Source organism: Dicentrarchus labrax, unplaced genomic scaffold, assembly GCF_905237075.1.
Source record: "Dicentrarchus labrax unplaced genomic scaffold, dlabrax2021, whole genome shotgun sequence".
NCBI lineage: Eukaryota > Metazoa > Chordata > Actinopteri > Moronidae > Dicentrarchus > Dicentrarchus labrax.
The window spans coordinates 4,937,257-4,959,748 of NW_026136712.1; the positions used below are offsets into that span (position 1 = coordinate 4,937,257).

At 40.0% G+C, this 22,492-nt stretch overlaps 1 protein-coding gene across 3 annotated transcripts in view; it reads left to right on the plus strand.

The window, feature by feature from the left end:
• Window positions 1–22,492, plus strand: part of abcc3 (ATP-binding cassette, sub-family C (CFTR/MRP), member 3) — a 48,349-nt gene that overhangs the window by 4,698 nt on the left and 21,159 nt on the right. For all 3 annotated transcript variants that reach the window (XM_051418826.1, XM_051418824.1, XM_051418825.1), the window contains exons 2-8: window positions 10,821–10,997; window positions 11,502–11,627; window positions 14,203–14,340; window positions 16,717–16,842; window positions 17,123–17,184; window positions 18,028–18,159; window positions 21,361–21,621. In XM_051418826.1, the coding sequence (XP_051274786.1) occupies window positions 10,821–10,997; window positions 11,502–11,627; window positions 14,203–14,340; window positions 16,717–16,842; window positions 17,123–17,184; window positions 18,028–18,159; window positions 21,361–21,621 (1,022 nt within the window). The remainder of the gene's footprint in view (window positions 1–10,820; window positions 10,998–11,501; window positions 11,628–14,202; window positions 14,341–16,716; window positions 16,843–17,122; window positions 17,185–18,027; window positions 18,160–21,360; window positions 21,622–22,492) is intronic.

A 22,492-nucleotide genomic window follows, 5' to 3' on the forward strand; every position in this document is an offset into this window, starting at 1 on the left:
CTATACCAACAGTTCAGCCTGTCAGCAGCAGTTCACAGTTGTGTGCTGTGGGAAAGTGCAGCCATACAGGAGGAGCAGAGTTGGCCTCAAGTGCAATGTGTAGAAATTACACATTGTTGCATAATTCTGGAATATATAAATCCTCTTTAGTCGGGGTCTGGGTGGTGTCGGTTGGAGCTTTAGCTGAATGAAAACTGAAAAAGAGGAAGTTGTTCTAATTGAAGAAGTCAGAATCATGATGAAGAGGGACATTTGGAAAAAGTTCAGTGGTGCCCAGCAGTTAGTGTGCATTTGTCAAGGTGTGTTATTTTTAATATTAATTAATTGATTTACTGTAGCTAAAAAGATCAGAATCTGACTGTAGGGAAACTGGCAGTAATTTTTAATATTTTAACTACAAAAACACTATGTAACTGCTGAAGTAAAAAACTCACTGACTGCAGCATGCTGTCAATGGTTGGTCTTTGCGCATGTTTTTAAACTACTATCGTAATTAAACAGTATCTGTTTGTTAACAGTGTTTGAACAGTAGATATGACCCCTTTGAAAGTCATTTCCAGAACTTTAAGTCACAGTTTTAATTAATTCAATTCATTTTAATTTGACGTGTGTTTGGATTCCAATTTTGAAACGTTTATGCATTCATTTCGTATTAAATAAACCTTTGTTTTATGTGTCTAATTTTGCCACCTTGCCTGAACCTGAGCAATACCTTGACCATTTAAGGTTAATCAGTCAGCCATCAGGCTCCCTCCGCCTTTCCCCCGTCTGAGTGGATCAGTGACCCAACACAGTGGCCAGATATTGCCTATATTCAATTACCAGGTATCATTAGGCTAAGTGTCTGTAAATAACCAACCTGTTAATAGCAAACTGTTTGATCTGGGCCAGGCTGAGATTTAGTTAACGACAGTATGACGCTGCTATACTGTATGACTGTACTCCAGCAGCTTCCCACTCACCAGCATCATATAGCTATTTACACACTGACAGTGAATATTCATTTATATTGTGTGTCTAAAATCTCAATGTGAAAGCCTTGGTTATTAATAGGCATATGGTTTTTTCTAGTTTCTGTTTCAGTATCATTTAAATGACAAAAGCAAATTCATATTTATTGTAATCAAAAAGGAATTTTCTTCAGTGCCAAAATACTTCCCATTCTCTGGAGGCTCATAAAGGCTCACTGCTCTCCTTTTAGGGTCCCTTTCCTTTCCAGGAAGGATGGGATCTGGAGTCGTATATTTATTTGTTTTACAACCTGCTACATAACAGCTTTTTTCTCCCAGTATATGAAAGTGCAACTTTTCCCTCCAAAAGCAGGTGTGGTGTTGGTCTGCTCTATAATTAAAAGATTATTTTTCCTACATAGTTTCAGTAAATGTAAATGTCTTCCTCTGTAAGGTGTAAACATTTACATGTATTTAATCACTGAGCTGTGACTGGATATCAGTTTGAACAGAAAAAGAACACTACTAACCACCTGCTCAAAGAACTTTTTACCTGCAAAATTAAATAAAAAGTAAAACAGCCCAGGCTGGCCACACAGGCTCTAATGGGCCCATTTGCCCCACCCAGTCCTGGCTCAAACAATGCATCAGCATGCTTGTAACATTTTATATCCTCACCGAAAATCCCCAAATGTAGTGTCTAAATGCTGAAAGCTGCTAAGCCAGCAAACTATCAGGAATTGAGAGTTGTGAAATGGTCTCTGTACCCGGTGACAAAACCATTACTGTATGTGAACCACATGATGTCAACTTGCTGTTCATAAATGCAATTTAGATGGATACATAGTCATATTCCTTTCAAACCTTCCAAACTTGTGTATAGTTCAGCAGGCTGGTCTGTGATTTATTATCCTTACAGTCTGCACAGTCTCAGTCACTTCCTGTGAAGTCTGTGTTCTGTAACATTTTTATTGGTTTTCATTTCCAATTAAGACAGCAAATTTCCACTAAATCATAACCTTTTGTCCTCAAGGAATGTCTATCCTGTAATCTGCATTTAAGGAATGCGATAGTGTCCAGTAAACTATGAATAACACAGAACCATGAATAACATTTCTAATGTTTTCCATGTCGGAGTGTGAGTGAACATGGCCAGCAGCGATTCCTGTCCTCCTGCAGTCGTTGGCCTTCCATTCATACCACTCTACAGCTTTTCAGAATAACACAGAACAGATGGACAGCCTGCTGCAATTTACTCTCTCAAACCTCTAAATACAATAGAAAGCATAAGGAAAGTTTGTCACCACCTGCACTCTGTTACAAGTGTACTGATTGACTGGAACTGCAATTAATCATCACTGCCATGTTCAGCTTTTTGATTTCAATTGAAAAAGCTGTCTAGCTCACCAGCATACAGTCCTATATTGATTTTCTGCTTTATTTTGAACTGCAGGACAGGAGGGAGGCCTCATCCTTCCAGTATATTCCAAAATCCTAATTCTGTCACCCTGGCTGAAGACTCTGTTTGCCCCACAGAAAAAAAGTTAAACCGGAAGTGTGGAAATAGTACAGATTCCAAAAATAGAGAACAGGAAGATTAAGTGTGTGTCTGAGATGCAATAAATATGTGTTTCTTAACTAAATGTAAGTTGAAGCAATTCCAATATGTTTTAGTGCCATTTTAAAAGTACAGCGTATATTTTCATGATTATCAGGATAGCATTGTGTATGCAATTGTTTTGGTCAGGATGCTTGTAACATAAAATGTTCGTATCGTCCCATTCCTACTTGCAGTAGTTTACCACAAATAAAAGTATGGTAAAACTAGTGAAGTTCATGGAAGAAATTGTATTAGTCTGAGCAGCAAGGATGGGCTTCTTTACTATGATGTAAAAAATGTAATGCCTATTTTCTGCTTGCCTAGTAAAGCACGCTTGAGCTATTTGCTGATTGCTGTGATCATGCACAGCCTCGCAGCAGGGAATAACCATACTGATGAGTATGATTGATATCACTCTGCAGTAAAGATGAAGCTACTGTCAGCAGCCGGTTAGCTTAGTTTAGTAGAAAGACTGGAAACAAGGGTAAATAGTTCTGTCTATAATCCACCTATACCAGCACATCTAAAGGTCATTGATTAACATGTTATGTTGTTTCTTTGTAATCCATACAGAAACTAGTATGTGTGGCAACCAGGCTAGCTGTGTCTGTTTCTAGTCTTAATGCTAAGCTAACCTAACTCGCTGCTTGTGGTTGAAATCAGACTTGTGATCTGGCCAACAGAGATGAATAAGTGTAGATAAAAGTGTCACTCCTGACACTGGGGCATAGCAGATTGCTGTTGCTCTCTGTTTGGCCTGTTACTCTTGCGCTAATCAGCTGTTGCCTTCTTGATAGAAGAACCGCAAAACACACTGCCCCAACATGCAGTATCATCACTATCTCAATTTGTTATGGCTAACATGTTGCAAACAGATTGCCTTCTTATACATCCTGCAGATCATTTAACATTATCATCCCATTAGAGACCAACATTACGAGCATCATCTTTCACATTACACAAGCATTTGTTTCAGTGGTAATATAACACATATTGATTAAAGAGAATAGCACCAGTTTGACACAGACTACAAAGACTACAAGTTAGAAAATGAAACAATCTGGTGGTGTGGAGCTTTGAAGCCTGCTCCTCTCCTCTGCTTGAGGCTAGCAGCTTGAGGCTACATTAGCCGCTACTAGTACAACACAGCAGAATCTTTGATAGTGACCAAGTTGCATTGTGGGTAATGTAAGTGCAGGTGTTGATAAAGAAGACAATATCTCTGCTGTATCAATTTTGATCATTTTTTGAAGTGCAATGCTAAATCTAAGACAGTGATATTCATATTTTACATTGTCTCCCTTTTACTTGTTTGACTGTCAGTTATAAATCTTTTATGTATGAGATACTTATTATGTGCATATATTTAAATTAAGTTTTGTCTGTGATTTAACCAATTGTGTTTGACCTGGCGCCAGCTTGCTGCCAATGGCTTTACCACTAATGTTGTCTCAGTCAATTATTCTCTATAATGCCCACTTACAGTATAGGTCTATATCATTCTCTGACATGACATCCATAGAAGAAGGTCACTGCAGAATCACGGCTGCCACTGTGACAAGTTTATATTGCGGAGCTCAAGTGTGTGACATCTTTAATACAGGACAGGTTTTCAGTACAATGTGGAGTTCTTAAAGCTGCAGAATGTGCATTTATGTCTTTGGTCTTCCATAATCATGGCTACACACAATATCATGTCCCTGAAAAGTGATGAATGACATGAATAAAGTCTTGCATAATGGGAGTCATCTAAAAGGCTCAGACCATGTAAATGTGGACTTACAGTACGTGTTACACCACATATAAACAGTTGGAGCCATCCACACTGACCAAATTGTTTTAGTCTGAGCTGAACTGTAATTTGATGGATGATTTGGAAGCAAGGGGAAGCTATTGCTTCAGGGAGGAGCTGTTATTGTTACCCTTTAGCTATTACAGATAAAACTCCTGTTGCAGCAGGATACCTATTTTTTGACGAATGTGTTCTTGTTGGTTTGTGTTTTTTTTTTTTTATCTTTTTTTTACTGTGGGGTCAGGAAACCATCATTTGAAATCACACATTACACAACGTACTGTCTCAGTTTTGATCTTAAAGAGGGGTTTAAGTGGATTGCTTAGAGTCACAGAGAAGTGAAACCTTTGGTTAATAGTGCTTGTATTCAGGTTTAATTTACTATGCTTCAGTAGAGAGACAGAGCAAAGAGACAGGAGGATGACTTGCAGCAAAGGTCTCTGCTGATTTCAAACGTAGGGCTGTAGACTGGGAACAGGATAAATGTGATTATCTGCATCACTGAGGTAGGTTTTAGATTTCCCACAGAGGAATATAATGTACATGCAGTACTAATGTTTAAGGGTAATTAACATTATTAAAATGTTATTGAAGCTTTAAAGGCCTTTTTATGAGTGGCAGAGTCTTGCATGAACATACCATTTCTGTTGCAGTTATTTTACATCAGGGGTTTCTGTTTGTGCTTCTCTGAGTATTCTGAAGAGGGGGTGAAGTTCACAGTAAAAGCTGATGTCATCTATTTCCAGTGAGAAAATAGGTGACATCAGCTCCAGTCAGAGTTGACCAACATTGGAATCAAAGTGTTGCTAGGCTACTGTCAGTCAAAACATTGATTAATTGATTAGTTGTCAACTTTCATATTAATTGCCAATTCTGATTTCAGCTTCTCAGATGTGAATATTTTCAGATGTCCTCAGTCCTCTCTGACAGTAAACTGAATATCTTTGGATTGTGGACAAAACAAGACATTTAAGGATGTCACCTTGGGCTTTGGTAAACACTGATCAACATTTTTCACCTTTTTCTGACATTTTGTGGATCAAATAACTGATTGATTCATTGAGAAAGTTATGAACAGATTAATTGGTAATGGAACAAACTATTCGTTGCATTCCTATTTTTGATCTGATACCTATGTTTTAACAAGAGTATACAATTATTACAGGGTCCCATTCTGGGGCTAGCAGATAACACATTTGGAACCACTCTGATTTTCAGCACATTTAAATAATATCACAGTAATACCGACCACTGTGATAAGTTTTGTCACTATAAACGTGATATGAAATTTTCATACAATTTCATCTCTAATTAGCTCATTCCACTGTCTATAAACATTGATTCTGTTCATGCTCATCAAGCAGTGATTATTTTCACAAACTAATCTAACTGTGTTTATGAAGTCAGGTGTTGACATCAGATCCCTATGGCTCTGAAACCATCCTGTGATAATAGCTAGCTGCTACGCAACCATCCCAGCGAGTGATGAGACTCACAAGGGAGGAAGATGCCTGTAGGTTAGCACTGTCTGCTTCATCTTATGGTTGATTTGTTTCAGACTCCCTGTTCTTTCACTGTGAGGCTCTCAGCGGGCTGAGTGAAGCAACATGCCTGTCTAAGTTTTCCCTGGCTGCTGTTATCGCAAAGCGCCTCACCCTTTTCATCTCACCTTTTGTTGAAGTATCAGGTTTCAGGTTTCAAGTGTAGCGATAACTCTGTTGAAAGCCTGTGAAATTTAATAAAGGCCAAACATTCTGCATTTAGGAAGAGCTGCAGTGTGATAACAGCAGCTTTTCTCTTCTTTTTCAGGATAATTATCTGTAAAAGTCTGTTTTGTTGTGAAATGGTTTCTACTGCCTTTTATAACACTGCTAGTTTTCATTTTAAATCTTTCCTTTGATATGTTCTCATGGTCGACTCTTGAGTGTTGAGGCTTATATAGTGTGTATATGAGTTTGAAGGATCAAGGAAATGTATTGTCATTATACAACATGTGTTTAACATACACATATATTTAATTATCAGTGTGCGCGTGTTAAGTAGCACAGTTCGATAAGCTCTTATGTGCATATTCTGTTTCTGATTGTACAGTGTAAACCTTTTTAGGCCACAGGTTTGATAAGCAGCAATGTAGAAAACAGTGTCCGTATCAGATAAAGATTATGAAAAGGGAGTGAGTTTATGAAAGAACCACATTCTTTCATAGCAACCAAAGAGCTTACACATCATAGCTTTTATTTTCTTCTTTCGTCCATGAAGACTATTGACTTTTTTCCCGTTCAGAAGAACACAAAGTGTAAATATCCAAAGTGTATTATATAGATAGATACTTTATTGATCCCCAAGGGGAAATTCACAGTTTCCAGCAGTACCCACAGACTGACTAACAACAACAACAACAACAACAACAACAACAGAACCAATACAATAAAATAGAATAAAATAAAAATCAATAGCAAAATAACGAGCATTGGTTGAGTGTCCCAAGGTGAAATACAGTGCTTGAAAGGCTTAAGGTGTATGAGTAAGTGGTCACATAATGCAGGGTGCACTGCGTCAGGTGGTACAGTCTGATATAGGGTAGACATACATATATATGCTCAAATGAACACTCTGTTTCAAAGGTGAGTCACCATAGCAGAAACTAGTTATACCTGATCTTATGTACATTCAGTGCCTTTGTCACCGTGATAAGAATTGATGTTTGTGAACAAAAAAAAAGCTCCTTGTCTGCTGTGGTCGGTCATTAAACATGGTATTGGCTCACTACCTTTTCCCCAGTGTGCAGCAGAGATATCTGAATGCTTTTAAATTTGACATTTACTTTTCAGTGCTCTGTTCCATGTGGAGTGAGATAGGGATGTGTGTTACATTCAGTACAAACTAAGGTGCTGTTGGCATGAGGAAAGGAGAAATGTTGGAATGGAGGACAAAAGTTGTAGTGTGCAAACATTTGCAATGCAAACACTGCTGAAGCCATTACTTCTAACAAATATATAGTGAGCCAGTAATAACAATGGAGCATGTGTATGTCCTGTTTGGCTCCAGTGTTATGTTTCAGTTTAAAGTGAATGAATATATTTGGAAGTAAATAGAGTTTTCATTATGTTATTGCCTTGATTGCTTTGCCTGGGATACCATGGGTGTCACTTTAAAGCAGTACTTCTCAAATAGTGGGGCGCGCCCCCCTGGGGGGGCGCAGTGAAGTGTCAGGGGGGGCGCAACAGGTGCTTCAGACACTGAATACTGTCCGTCTTTCCAATCACACAATCAGGAGACGTATATTTGACATTTCAGACGACCTCCAAGAACAACTCACAGAACATCTAACAGACAAACGTTAAATATAAGTAATATTGTTGCAAATTTTGCACCAAAAAAAACTAATGTTAAAAAGTCGTATACCTTTTTGAAAAGGAATAAGCTGATGAAGCTGACAAGTGACCAATGTTTACAGTTTAAAAAAGTTTTGAATGGGGGGGCGTGACAAAAAATAATTGAGAACCACTGCTTTAAAGGAATAGTTTGACATTTTGGGAAATACGCTTATTCACTTTGTGGCGAGTTAGAAGATTGTTACCTCTCATTTAGTCATTGGTTGAGGTGTTTCTTGTTTATTTGTAACTGTTGGCTCAATAAATCAATCACTGCAGACTGCAGTGCGATATGCAGACCTGTTTCTGATTGGTATACGGCTATGGAAATGGGAAATGTACACACACACATTGAACATTATTATTACTAAACCCAATAATCGCAAAGTCACTACAGAGACATTGTATATGTAACTTTTTTTTTTTAAGTACAACTAAAGGGAGAAACTTAAACTATTTCAATATTTACAAGCTCAAACAAGCTATTTACACATAGGCTAAGTTATAGGAACACCTTAATCCAGAGATCCGGAGGAGAGAGTGAGTGAGAAAGTCAAACGTACTGCACACCACACCTAATGACTGCCTGCACACAGCACAAGAGGAGAGTAAGAGACCCCGGCGATGTCGACAGAACAGCCGTGGGCTGCGATTACTCTGAGCAGCATGGAAATAAATTCTGATATAATGTATCTGAATATCTTTCTCTGATGGACCGAGTCACTGATTTTATTGGTCGTCGTTTAGAAACAAAATTGCAGAGAGGGTCTGAAAAGTCGCTAAATCTAGCAAGAAGTTAATTACATTGGCAAAACTGGGACTCGTTACATTAGACTATGATTGATTTGGGTGTGTAAGCACATGTGACGTAACGTAGAGCTTGTGCCGATACCACCTCATTTTTCATATTTGAACACCTAACCATTAAAATCATAATATTCATAATGTAATGATACATTCCTGTAGTGTCCCAGAATTGTCCCAGACACTATCTTTGTGTCCCAGGTGCTATTTTTATTGTCCCGGGACAACAGGACATCCTTAATGACAGACAGTGCTGGATGACAGTAAACAAGAGGAGGGAGAAATGGGGAATGACACACAAACAAAGGTCCCTGGCTAGACCTGAACCTTGTTTGTTGTGGTTTGATGCTCTAAACCCCTAGGCCACCAGGGTGTCCCCTAGTCTGTCAGTTAAATTAATTAAAATCTAGTTGGCATCTAGCTTAACTTAGCATAAAGACAAGAAAATGGGGTGACCAGCTAGCCTGGATCTGTCCAATAGTAAGCTACAACTAACAGTTATTTTCATTATTGACTAAGAATTCTCACATTTGACAACCTGCAGTCATTAAAAGTTGGTCATTCTTTCTTCAGTTTTTCTTAATCAGTTAGAAAATAGCTAAATTTGCCGAGCAGCACTTCCAGAAATATGTGTTTAAGAATCAGTATTATTCATACAGGTTAGAATGAGTGGGGAGGTAACCTCGCTTGTTTTGTATGAGATTGCCAGGAAGTTGCTTCACTGTTGTTTTTACAGTTGGGTTTTTTAACAAATTGAACTGACGAGGTGTAAATTAGTGAGCTTTGCAGATGCTGATTGGTGGATTTTGTTCCCCTTAAACAGGGCGAGGCTAGCTGTTTCAAGTCTTTATGCTAAGCTAACCAGCTGCTGGCGGTAGCTTCATGTTAACTGCACAGACCTGGATTCATTTGGAATCATAGACGCTCCAGGCTTGCTAAAATGGAAAAAGCCAACTGAATGACAATATGTTTGGGTCTGATCTAAGTGTTTATTCAATTTGTGCTGAGTCATCATGGGGGGAAAAAAGTGAAATTCAAAGATCATAAATTTAGGTTAAAAAAAAACTAACAGAAGAAACTAAGTCAGAATCTTTTTCCTCATGGTCTGTTAAATGGTTGCTGTCAAGAAGAGTAATGAAACCAGTGCTAGCCTGGCTAGCAACCCTGCCTGTGTGTTAAGGGCTCATGAACCAAAATGTTTACACCTTCTGAGGTAGAGAAGGACAGGTTACAGCTGCCCTCCACAGTGCACTACACGCACACCAGCATGAGCAATTGCCCATCAACTGTCCACCACAACACTTTCACACACACTCAGCCATACACATGCTTCAGCAGATGGGTGTGGTGATGTATGGAGAGTGGCTGGAGGCTGGAGGCTGGCAGCTGTGTTTATCTTGGTTCCATCTGTGGGTGGGCCATCAACTGTGTTTGTCCAGAGCATGATAACCGTTGTGTCAGGGCTGCTTTTCACTACGATTCATGTTTACTTTACCTTTCTTCTCCGGACGTCCTCTGAATTGGTCAGTTATTGTACCTCAGCGGCAAGATAAATGAATCATACAGTTTTCATACAATGCCATGGAGGTTTTACATCTCACACACAGAGCTCCTAACCTTTACTGGCCTATGACCGTGTTTTTAGGTTCCTGTATGCTATCTGTTTCTATGTTCTAGTTTCATGGTCTGTTCACCCAAATTACAATAGAATATATTTTCACACTTATCTTCCCTAGCAGTTGCTGGTTTAACCTGCAATAAGTCTTAACACAGTATCATAGCTCCGTAAGCACTTCAGTATGTCACATGTACTCATTCCTGGGTTTGTGAAATGGAGTTTTTCCTTCTAGTACGACTCCCACAGCATTTTTATCTGATTTTAGTTAAAGAAAAAGAAACCACTGGACATGCATGCAATTAGGGGAATGTTGTCAGCCTCCTGTGGGTCTGACCTTTAACTTGCTTCTGAGAGGTTTCTTGTAAAGCTGATAATCTTGGAATTAAAAGTTTTTATGTTCTTGCACTGAGGGTATCAGTGCCAAGTTTCTAAAATCATCTTTCCCGCCCCCTGACCATAGAGACGTGCAAATGTTTTCTCAAAGTGTTTACAGATTTCAGTTCAAGGAAAACATCTGGTCGGATGGTGTTGTGGTGGTGTGGTGATGTATGTTTAATCTGTGTGTCAGTCTGTTTCTGCTGGTCAGCGGGAGGGTTCAGATAGTACAGTTTGGGGTTGTTTGATAAGAGCTGTAGGACTGCAGGCTAAAGTGCTGTTCCCCATGTGTTGTGTGTCTCTGCAGGTAGCCAATCAGACGCTCCACACAGATCGGCCTGACCTCCCAGAGTGTTTCCAGCTCTCTGTCCTGTCATGGCTGCCGTGCATCTACCTTTGGGCCGTCTTCCCCATCTACCTCTTCTATCTGAAGAAGAACAACAGAGGCTACATCATGATGTCCATTATGAACAGATTCAAAACGGTGAGAGGGGACTTCATTGTTGTATATTTTATCACAGGGTACTCTAAAGCCAGATTACATTGATGCATCTGGCTGATATCGGTCAGTTCTTCTCTGTCTCCAAAACAGTTAGTTATACTTCAAAAGTAAAATTAGAATTCACCTCACGTTTAGTGTAAGGAAATTATAATGGTACTTCAAACGAACATAAGACCATTTTTTTGTCAGATGTGGAGCGTCTCGCTTCAGGCCTCTGTGTGGGCAGTTGACGGAGTTGATTTTAGGGATGACATTGCTAAGAATAATTACTAATTTCTTTGCAAAAATTAATGTAATTTCACTTTAAACGCAAATAGTTATTAGTACACTGAACAATGAGCACAGGACTGACCAAAAACACTCCACCACCCTCTAATGTTTAGATGTGTTTCCGGCCAGTTAATCATCTTTTACTTCCCTGTGTTTTTACAGTATTAAATGTCTGTTTTTTCACCTTTGCTCCTTTCTCTATCTGTCTGCTCTCAGGCGTTTGGCTTGTTGTTATGGATTGTGTGTTGGACAGATCTCTTCTACACATTCCACGAGCTGCGGCAGGGTCACAGCCAGCCACCCATCTACTTTGTCACCCCGCTGGTTCTTGGCATGACCATGGTGAGCATATGTCGTTCCAAATGCAGTTGCACAACTCCAGAGATGAAGCCTTTGTAGGTTTTTTTTAAGAGGAGGTTTTTTTTTAATCTACTCTCAACTACTTTCTGCCCATTGGCAATTTTTCATTTGTTCAAAAACTTTGTTTTTGGGGTTAACAATTTTCAACATTTCATCCCTTTTAAAATCTTTTTTCCATAAGTTAGGGCTCGGAAACATTGGTACAGTATAAAGATTGTACTGTGGAATTATACAAACTATGTTTTTACATATACAAATATAGGCTGATGCAAAGCGCACAGTGAAGAGATGGTATCAGAGAACAGTGATGAAAGATAACCGAGCCGAGTATGTGTAGTGTGTGGGGCACGTTTGACCTTCCCTCTCAATCTTTCTCTCCGGATCTCTGGATTACAGCGTTCCTGTATCTTATATGTAAATAGTTTTTTGAGCTTGTAAATATTTAAAGAGTTGGTTTGAATTTCTTCCTACCTTTGTTTTTTTGAAAACTTCAAATATACAATGTCTTTGTCGTACGTTCGTGATTATTTGGCTTTAAAATAATAATGTTCCAAGTGTGTGTAAAAAAACTAAACGTAAAACAGTAAAATGTTACCTGGTCAGGGGAAAAATGCAACAAGGATCCGTGAGCAGACAATAAGTGTAATTAAGTATAATTCACTTATCTGTTTGGCTGACATCAGTGCCAGCAACAGGACAGGCAGCAGCAAAACACTTTTTGCCTTTATGCATTTGGCCCTGGGCAGCGTGCTGCTGGGTCCCTGACTGGAATTTGCGGCCATTAAAGAATATCATTACGACCTGTTGCCACCACAGCTGTAAAACCCAGGCAGGATGGCTGTGGTGGCGAGGTGTTGTCTTGCGGGGAAGGCAGAGATAGGAGGCCTCCCCAAACAAGCCCTTAGCCCATGATGGGTCAAACGGGGACCCATTATGACCTGACTATCCTGGTCCGGCAGGCTGGCGATTTAGCCACAGGAATCTCTCCCCCGCCACAGCCCTGAACTGCACCTCCAGACTCACGGAGGATGAGGTCCATAATGACACTATCTCCTTACCTTGCCTAAAAGGTGGCCCAGATCCTGGAACAGCTCAGCTTGGTAAGCTGTAAGCAGGGTGACAGCAGGGAGAATCTCCATCTTGCCTGTATGGGTGGGTCCCGCCGAGGCGATGGGGATAGAGATGGTACACCACTACCTGCTCCAGCAGCGGGGGATCTGTGAGCCCCAGAACCTCGCTGTTGGCATTATCAAGCCCAGAGTAACCTCTTATCATCCAGTAACTCTGGTCACCATCCATTTGCACACCTCATTGACTTCACAGCGGGTAGGGCAAGGCTGCTCTTCCCCACCGATGGAGCTGCTGGGCCGCAAGAGAGGGAAGAATGGTATCTCAATCCTCATCATTCTCGTCACAGAGGAAATCCAACGTCACATTTTCCTCGTCCTTCTCTCCACCTCCGCGCTCGTCCACATTTTCCCCCCAGCAAGTTCTAGTCAGTGATGCAAAGGCAAGGGTTGGCTTTTTAGGTCGCTGACACTCACAAGCAACGCTCCACAATTCTCACCGGCATGACGCAGCATTGCTCACAGGACAGTCCGCGAATGATGCCTGGGTATTCTAAACTCCCATAAAGGCAACGCAGAGGGGATGGGGGTCCCTCCTTGAGACGTTTTTCATTGTGAGCATTTTAGCATGCTGAAATATTTAGCTTACAGCAGCCTCTTATGGTGTGTCGAAATCCATATCACATATTAATTGTATACCGTATGTACTACTATCATCATAGTATGCTATTACTTTGTGTACTTACTTAACGGTAAGTACACAAACAAAATCAACATACCATATAATGGTAAACCATTTGATACTAAGAGGAAATCATACATATCATGTGCCACTGGACGTCAATTAAACTGTGACTTTGGAATGTCACCCCATTCAACTTCATAAAGAGATCTTCTGTGATCTTTCTGGAGCTGTCTTACCACCACCCACAATTTTTTTTTTTTTCTCCAGCTTTGAGCATCTCTTCCATTTCCTTTGTACATTCCATTATAGAAGAAAAGTGTCCACTGACAGCACATTCAGTAATCGAGTGTATTTAGTATGCATCCTGTCTGGGTTCAGTATACTTTATTTATTTTTCCAGTGTGAACACACTACATACTCAAAACCTGATGCATTTGGGCCGCACCATGTGTCTTGTTTAACAATAGACTATCAGAGATATGCCAGTGTTTTTGGTAACCTAATGTACTGGCATTGCAATAGCAAGGCTGAAAACGTTCACGTAGAGCAGCCTACTTGAGATCCATAGTTCTTCTGAGGGCAATGTTGGCTTACAGAAAAGCCATACAACTCCTAGTACAGCCCGTCTAACCCAGCGTTTGATGGAGGAACAGTCAGCATGAAAGACTGACCCAGTCAGACTGTGGTTTACCTTACATGCCCTCAGTGAGTCTGTCTTGACTAATCTAACTCAATCTCTGGCCTCTGCCCCCCCTCCATTCCTTTTTCCTCTCTCCGTGTAATATCCCTCTCCCTCCTCTCTCAGCTATTGGCCACGTTCCTGATCCAGTTTGAGAGGTTACGCGGGGTTCAGTCCTCAGGGGTCCTCTTCATCTTCTGGTTCCTGTCTGTGCTGTGTGCCATCGTGCCTTTCCGCTCCAAGATCCTACAGGCCTCCAGCCAGGTGAGAACACGCCTCAGCCCTCAAACGCCTTTCACATGTCTGTCATCATCTTCTCTGCCTGGTGCCCTTTCATCTTCCCTCCTCATCGTCTCCCTCAGACTCTCATCCCCAGTTTTCTTGTCCCAATACCTACTTGTACTTCATGCCATTTTCTTTACATCTCTACTTCATCACTCAACTCCCCCCCCCGTTTGTTGCTCAGTATTTGGTTTGTTTTGAAGGGGTCAGCTCAGTGAAGCACTCAGTGGAGAGGGAATAGTAGGCCTGTTGTTCCTAGCATACTTATCTCACCTCTAGTGCTACACAGCAAACAGACCCTGCAGGCCACAAGATAAGACAGTGTGTGGTGTAAGGCTGGAGGGAGATACGGACTCAGACAGGACCGCATGGAAAGCCAAGGAGGGAAATGTAAAATATGTATCAAAAGTAGCCCCTCAGCACAAATAGATCATAATATGTCCACTGGTATTGATACACTACAGTTGTTGATACCACTGACCCAGGTGACTACTTGGCTAGGTGCTGAGAACTGGCTTTCAGGACTGCAGAGCTCTAATCCACTGGAATTACAAGACTCATAAATAAGTCCCCCTTTCTTTTGGGAGCAAAGTGATTGGTGACCTATTAAACACTACTATAAAGGCTGAAAAACAAAGGTTACCTTAAAGCTGCTATAACCTTAATTTTGAATGTTAACAATAAATCACATGACTGTGTGAAAGGGGTCACTTAAATTAGGATTGCAGTGGTGTACCAATGGCATCAAAATTGACAGTTATCATACCGTGTACATTTTCTTATCAACAGTATTGACTTCTACTGGATTAGTGTTATTAAAAAAGTACAGGATATAATATTTTGTGACATTATCATAAAGCGTTCAACCAAGACAAACCCTTTTGTTTTCATTCCTGTAATTATAATAAGAATTGTGTAATACTGTATACCATTACAGTGTGGAACTGTGATATTTTGTGAGACATTTACTCATACAGCGTTGTAGCGTCATTCAGCTCGTTGTTTTGGCATTTCAGCCTGCAGCTTCACTGTTTAATTTCACTCTTACTGCTCCACTCAGGATTGTTTCCAACAACATGTTTCCAGTAAAAAGAGTGAATATTGGAGTTGTCAGGTTGCCAGAAACACAACTCCATGTCAATGCTAATGTTGCTCATTGTCTGCTGGGTGAAGAAGCGTGCAACTGTTTGTTGGTCTAACAACTTTATAAGTCAGTGTGTCACTTTGTCGCATAGTCTCCAAGTGGGCAAATAATTGAATGTGGGTTTAAGTTTTTGCATCATTCTTTGTTACATCTTGAGAAGACATTGCTAACTACAGTCGCTGTAATTAGCATACTTAGTACTCTATAGCGGAAATGTTAGTGGCTTTGTTAATATGAGCGTAATGATTGGATTACAGTAAATAATCAGAGTAATGCGTATTTACTTATTGTATGTGTAATGGATAATATGATTTACAGCTAACCCCCCAACCACATCCACCCCTTGCCTTTGTGGATTGTTGATGGTGGCCTCAACTTAGTAGATCATGTAAAAAAGTGGCAAATAAATATCCACCAGACCCAACAAATGTATGTAAAATGCATGTCATCATGATAGCAGTAAGGCTAAAACGGCAGGTCTTTGTTCATCAAATCCTTCTTATATATCAGCAGACCACACCTAACAGGCCATCAGGGGTGCAAAAGGTGTGTCTGTTGTCACAGATTAGTTGCCGTTGTCTTTGCCATTTTTTTTCAAAGCTTTAGATTTCTTCCTTTTATGCCAAAAAATACCTCAAACCAAAACATACCATCAAGACAACTTAGAATTCCTATTTAAAAGTCTTATTGATTACTTGAAAAGAAGGCCAACCCCAGACAGTCATGCAGCAGGCAGTCAGTCGGTGAGAGTGTGAGGAAGGCAGACGGTTAAACAAGCAGCCATGTGTTGAGGTCAGCCCAGGATACTGCAGACCTGTGCTGCCATAATCACGTTGATCCAGAAAATTAGCCCATGCACAAATATGATGTTTGTGTGCAGAGGAAGGAAGAAAATTGAATGACTTCCCTGTGTGTGTGTGTGTGTGTGTGTGTGTGTGTGTGTGTGTGTGTGTGTGTGTGTGTGTGTGTGTGTGTGTGTGTGTGTTGTGAGGACTAAAATGAATGAATGGATGGAAGTTGGCCTTTACAACATTTGCCTGCATGAAAACATTTTGATTATTGTGAGCGCACAGAATATAAGGTATCATTAAAAAAAAACCTCTTATACATGATATCCATGACTAATTTGCCTCTCACTGCTCAACAGGGGATGTTTGCAGCTGTATGTCTGAACTCACCTCTTTGTTTTTTATGTATGTGTGTCCTTGTTTCAGAGCGAAGTGACCGACAAGCTGCGATTCACCACGTTCTACTTTTACTTCAGCATGTTGGTCTGTGAGCTGATCCTCTGCTGCTTCAATGAGAGACCTCCCCTCTTCTCCAACGTTGTCACAGACCCCGTGAGTCCCACATCCTGCTGCAGTGTAGGGCAGAATCCATGTGTGTTTGTGTGCGTCTGTATGCTACATGTGAGATTCCTGCTGACATTGTATATTCAGTGTTCTGAGCGGTTGGAAGTCTGAGTGTGTGCTCTGGGGCTGCTCCTTGCTAGTCACACACTCATACACACACTCACACACAGAACACGGTTGTTACTGGCTGCTCACAGAAGTATGTCCTTGCTATCCTTGTTTAACCTCTCTGGCCTATTTTTCTGCACATTTTTCATTTTCTTCTCAGAATCCCTGCCCTGAAACCACAGCAGGTTTTCTCTCCACCATGACGTTTTGGTGGTTCACAAGGTGGGTTCACGCTGCTCTCTGCCACTGCACCCAACATCCATAGACACACACTTTTGTATGTATTTATGTATTTAGTTGCTTTAGTAATTAGTAAATACAAAGCAATTACAGTTCATAATAATCTGTATTCTGTATATGGAGCTGTTCAATATTAAATGCATAAAAAATACATAAGACACTGGTTCATTTATATCTTTTACAAAATACTGAACACTTTGCTCCTTACATTATTTGCTAGTATAAATCATATTGTTGTAGTTTTCACTACTGAAGGGGTTATATAAAATGTTTCAGCATCAACAAACTGGATAATTGTGGAATTATGCCTTAGTAATTACTGTAAACAAGTGAGACCCTGTTTCAGCTGATTAGCCTGGTGTCTGACACCAGCGGTTCTGTTATTATCTGTTTTTGATTTCTGAAACAAAGAGGATATTGCTCTCTTCCTGATGGTAGTAAACCCTCGTCTTTCTGTTTTCCTCTGTAAGCCAATCTCCCCTCGTGCCAGAAAATACATTGAACCAATTTCCGGTGAAATCCAATCCACTAATGCATAATGATGATTAGAAAATCCAGGAAACTCAATTAAGTGTCTTTGTGGAGAGCATTTTTACTGAGTTGTCTCTGAGATGAAGGATTTTAGTTTTAGAATCATATTTTGTCTGGAGAATGAAACACACAACAGGGGACATGAGAAAACATATTGACAAAGATTCAAAAACAAGTGAGATGGGTGGAAACTGAAAACCCTCTAAAGTCTCATTTATTTACAGTAATTACAGTTATTAGTGCAGATTTGCTCAATGTACCAGATTGGATTAAACTGCTGTTTCACTCTCTTAGTATGGCCATTAAAGGCTACAAAATACCCCTCGAGGCCAAGGACCTTTGGACTCTGAACCAGCGCGACAGCTCCAAAGTGGCGGTGCCCAAACTCCTCAAAGAGTGGGAGAAGGAGCAGGCCAAAGCCAAGAGGTATGTTTGTAAAAGAAGACAGGGGAGGAATGGATGAATTGTGGGTGTATTGTTCATTTCTGAAATATCCAGTACATGCTATATGTTTCCCTGTACATCACATATAGTAGCTTTATTTGTTGTCACAGTGTATGAACAGTCACTATGTTTACATGCAAAGACAGCAGGTGATTGGGAGGACTCGGATTAAAGCAGGAAACTGGAGAGCTGCTGTAACCTGTGTACTTCAATGTGCACAGCTGGTCAATAATCACATTTATCCGCTTCCATAATTTTGAACCAAGGCTCGCTCATTGTAAGTGTATTACTGACAGATGATGCTGCAGCTTCAAGGACTTTCTATTTAGTTTTTGCTGGTTGGAGCCTCTGTGCTGATGGGTGCAGTGAGAGGCCAGGGTCTTTACTCTGCGGGGTTTTGTGCATTTATATTTAGTCTGCTGTTTTGCTGTTAAAACATTTTTAACTTTTTTTTTTTTGTTTTTCAGTACAATTTTGCATTCAATTATCTTGTACACAGCTGGGGGTGTCGATGTTTCCTTTCATCTCTCTGCACTTCTGCCACAGCGATACTTTCCCTCTCTGAAAGTCTTTGTTAGCCCCAAGCTAATTGTTTCCTACTGAAGATATAACACTTTCAAAAATGGGTCACACTTATATTCACAAAAGATCACTAACTTCCCAAAACAGCTGTTCACTGTAGTTTTTAGAAACGGTTGCTCAAACAATGCAGCAACAGTTTTGCTTTACATTTGCATGCAGTGCAACAAGCAGTGCATGCAAATGTAAACCAAAAGTCAACTTCCATCCATTCATTTTAGTCCTCACAACACCCACACACACATATGGATTAATACACATTTGTTGCTTTAGTACTTCCTGCAGCAGGGCAATGTCTGTGTGTTAATGGTAATGAAGAAACATATCACCCAGTGCAAAAGTGGGGCTCCTTGATGTGTTATAATTGTATTAAGTTTTTGGACAATAATGGAGCTCTTCGGCACAGAGGAAAAAGATAAATCAGGCTTTGGATATATACACAATACGTTAGTCCAGTATGTTCTATTCATTGTTGGTGATATATGGATAAGAAATACTGTTTATCCAGGAGAATCCAAGCTCTTTTTTTCCTTTTTAAATGATGAGTAGACATCTAGACACTAACTAGGTTACTTCAGTGCATGTAAACTTACTGAATGAGACTTCAGATTTGTGGTCTGCAAGCTAATTCCCAATTCCCTATAAATGCTCTTTTTTTCCTTTTGTATCAAAAACATTTAAGTAAAAATCTTGTCAGCTTCCCCCTATTTTACTTCCTTGTCAGAACAGAGAGGGGAGAGGATGTTGTCTTAGAGGGCAGGGCTCTTTGTGTGTAGTTATATATATGTGTGTGTGTGTGTGTGTGTGCGCAGATGTTCACCCCTTCTTGTGTGAAGTGAAACCATGAGCATGGTTTTGTAACCCTAGCAGCAGGATAGCTGCATTTAAAATGTGAAACTGGTACCACTGCTGCTCCATATATACTTAAAAGAACTGTGGGAAACAGATGAAAGCAAAAATAAAGAACACACACACACACACACACACACACACACACACACACACACACACACACACACACACACACACACAGAGAACATATGAAATGCATTGCTCTGCTTTCTTATGTAGCGTTGTTGCTCTGATGTATTTTTGACAGGTTTATACTGTCAGAGCCTTGAAGGATTACATCCAACCCCCACTGATCCATATAATGTGCTGCAGAATTAATTACCTTTCCCATGTCTGCAATATATTGCATTCCACTGTTCAAGTGTATTCAGCTACATACTGGGGATATTATTTGTTTGGTCACTGAGAACAGGACTTCAGTTCCAGCGAAAAGGGAATTTCGTGCACAACCACTGAACTCTGACCTCCAGGCTGCTTCCTCTCTCGGTGTCACAGTTTCCCTGTCGGAGTTTCAATGTGTGCTTTCTCTCTGAGAACAGCTTGTAAAATGATATGGAAAAGCTCGATTAGACCTTTTCACTTGTACTCTGGAAACCTGTTTGGTGTTAGGCTGAATTCCATCAGAGTTGTCCTGTTCAACTGTAGTTGCCCATTAGTTCACTGCTGGAATCCGACTCCTACACTTTAAGCTGGTATTAGAATAGATTTTTCTGGTTTTCTTGCATTATGTGTCACTGTCTGAGAACTTTCTGAACAAATAAACATTCTTGTGAACAAATGCAACCACAAGCAGTCAGGGTTACGTTTCAACTGATAAATTGTGAAATGTGTTTAGGAAGTATAAGTAGTGGCTAAAATCCATTCACAGCTCAGGCCAGTTTATTTCATAACCTACATCCTGACAGTGAATTACTGCTTAGCTTGGACAGTTTTGAGTGCATCTTATTGTTGTTATGCAGATGATACTCCGTTGTTCCACTCCTTTAAATCAAATCAGTTAAATAGGTTAGCTATTCTATCTGACTGTCCATCTGCTATGAAGAATTGGATGCTGAACAATTTCCTTTATTTAAACCTGTATTAGTTGATTTTTGCACTTGGGGGCAGCAGAGACGTAACGCAACATATGGCTTAAACTTTAGCAAACTGTTGCCTATTTAAACATCCAGCAGATATGTAACAAAATTAGCATTCATTTGAAGTCATATTTCCAGCCACCTGATGAATCTAAGCCCAATGTTCCCTCTCTTTGTGGCTATAGTTTGATCTCCACCAACTCCAGTCCACAAGCAAAACTAGCGGAACACAAAAAACACAGGCCTATGAAATAGGAAGTCATTATGGGTGCACCGCTAGCATTAGTAAACCTAGCAGACTAATAAAGTTGCCACCAGTGGCTGCATCCAAAATAATTAGACCGGCTCCTGCGGTGTACAGAGCGGAAGTATGAAAAAACTCCCATTTATATGGTGAATAAATAATTATAATGCGATGTAATCTTGCGCAGTATACTGAATCGTAACCCCTGTATCGTGATACGTATCATATTGCTGATTCTTCCCAATACACAGCCCTATTTCAACCTGTACTAAATAGTTTTCCTTTTTAAATCATTAAACACACGTTTCCAGCTAAGAAATATTTTAAAAGTATAGTCTGTTGTAGTTATGATGAGACTTAACCTATCCTTACCTGTTATTCTCTCCATCTTTTTCCTATCCCAAACAACCACCCAAATTTCAAATTCTCCAGTGAACAGAATCTGTCCAGCCAGGCTGTTTACTCCAAGCCCCCACCATCAACCACCAACCATGTCGGAGGAGGAGGAGGAGGAGGAGGAGGAGAAAGCAGCCCAGAGGAAGTAGAGGTGCTGCTGTCCAATAAGAAAGCTGCTCCCCGCCAGCCGTCTTTCCTACGTGCCCTCATCAGAGCCTTTGGGCCCTACTTTCTGATTGGCTCGGCCTTCAAGGTCCTGCAGGATGTCGTCACCTTCGTCAACCCTCAGCTGCTCAGGTAAAAAGAGAGGTCACGTGTAGCCAACGCGTGCTTCCATATTTGCAAGTTTCCAACACCAACAAACTACCATTGTTCCAGTCCTCCCAGATATTATTTTCAGGATGTATTTTTGCATGTGGTATTTGTGTTTTTGCATGCTGGTTTGCAATCCATGAATAGTAGCTGTCTTTATTTAAAATACATACTATCCTTTTTCAGGATGCAAAGTTGTTATTTAAATACAGTATGTTTCCTTTAAGATTTTAATAAAGAATTTATATTTAGGTGTTATGTAAAAGTCTTGTCTGTGAATTTCCCCTTGGGGATGAATAAAGTATATATCTGTCTATCTATCTATCTATCTATCTATCTATCTATCTATCTATCTATCTATCTATCTATCTATCTATCTATCTATCTATCTATCTATCTATCTATCTATCTATCTATCTATATGGAGCTAGATGTGGTTAAGCACATAGTTTCCCTGTATGTATTTTATTACGGTAATTTGGTTGAATAAGGATAATTACTACTGATATCTGCTTAGTCACTGGTGCAACAGGAAAAACTCATATTTAGCATCGAGTTTAATTTTAATTTCAAATTCTCTGGTATTATAGCCATCTGTCAGATCATCTTCCTTCATAGAGCTTATCTTAATATTGAACCTGTGTAATATTAATAGACTAGTATTGCAGGCTTAACTTTTCTCCTTTTTTTGGAATGACAGTGCTTCTGCTCTATTCAAAAATATGGAGCCCATGATTTACTACACTGATTTTTTTTAAAAATACATTTCTTCCATTTTATATTCATTTTATGAACATAATGTAATCTGACACTACAGACACCAACATAAGGAGGGGAAAAAAAGGAATTGGGAAGT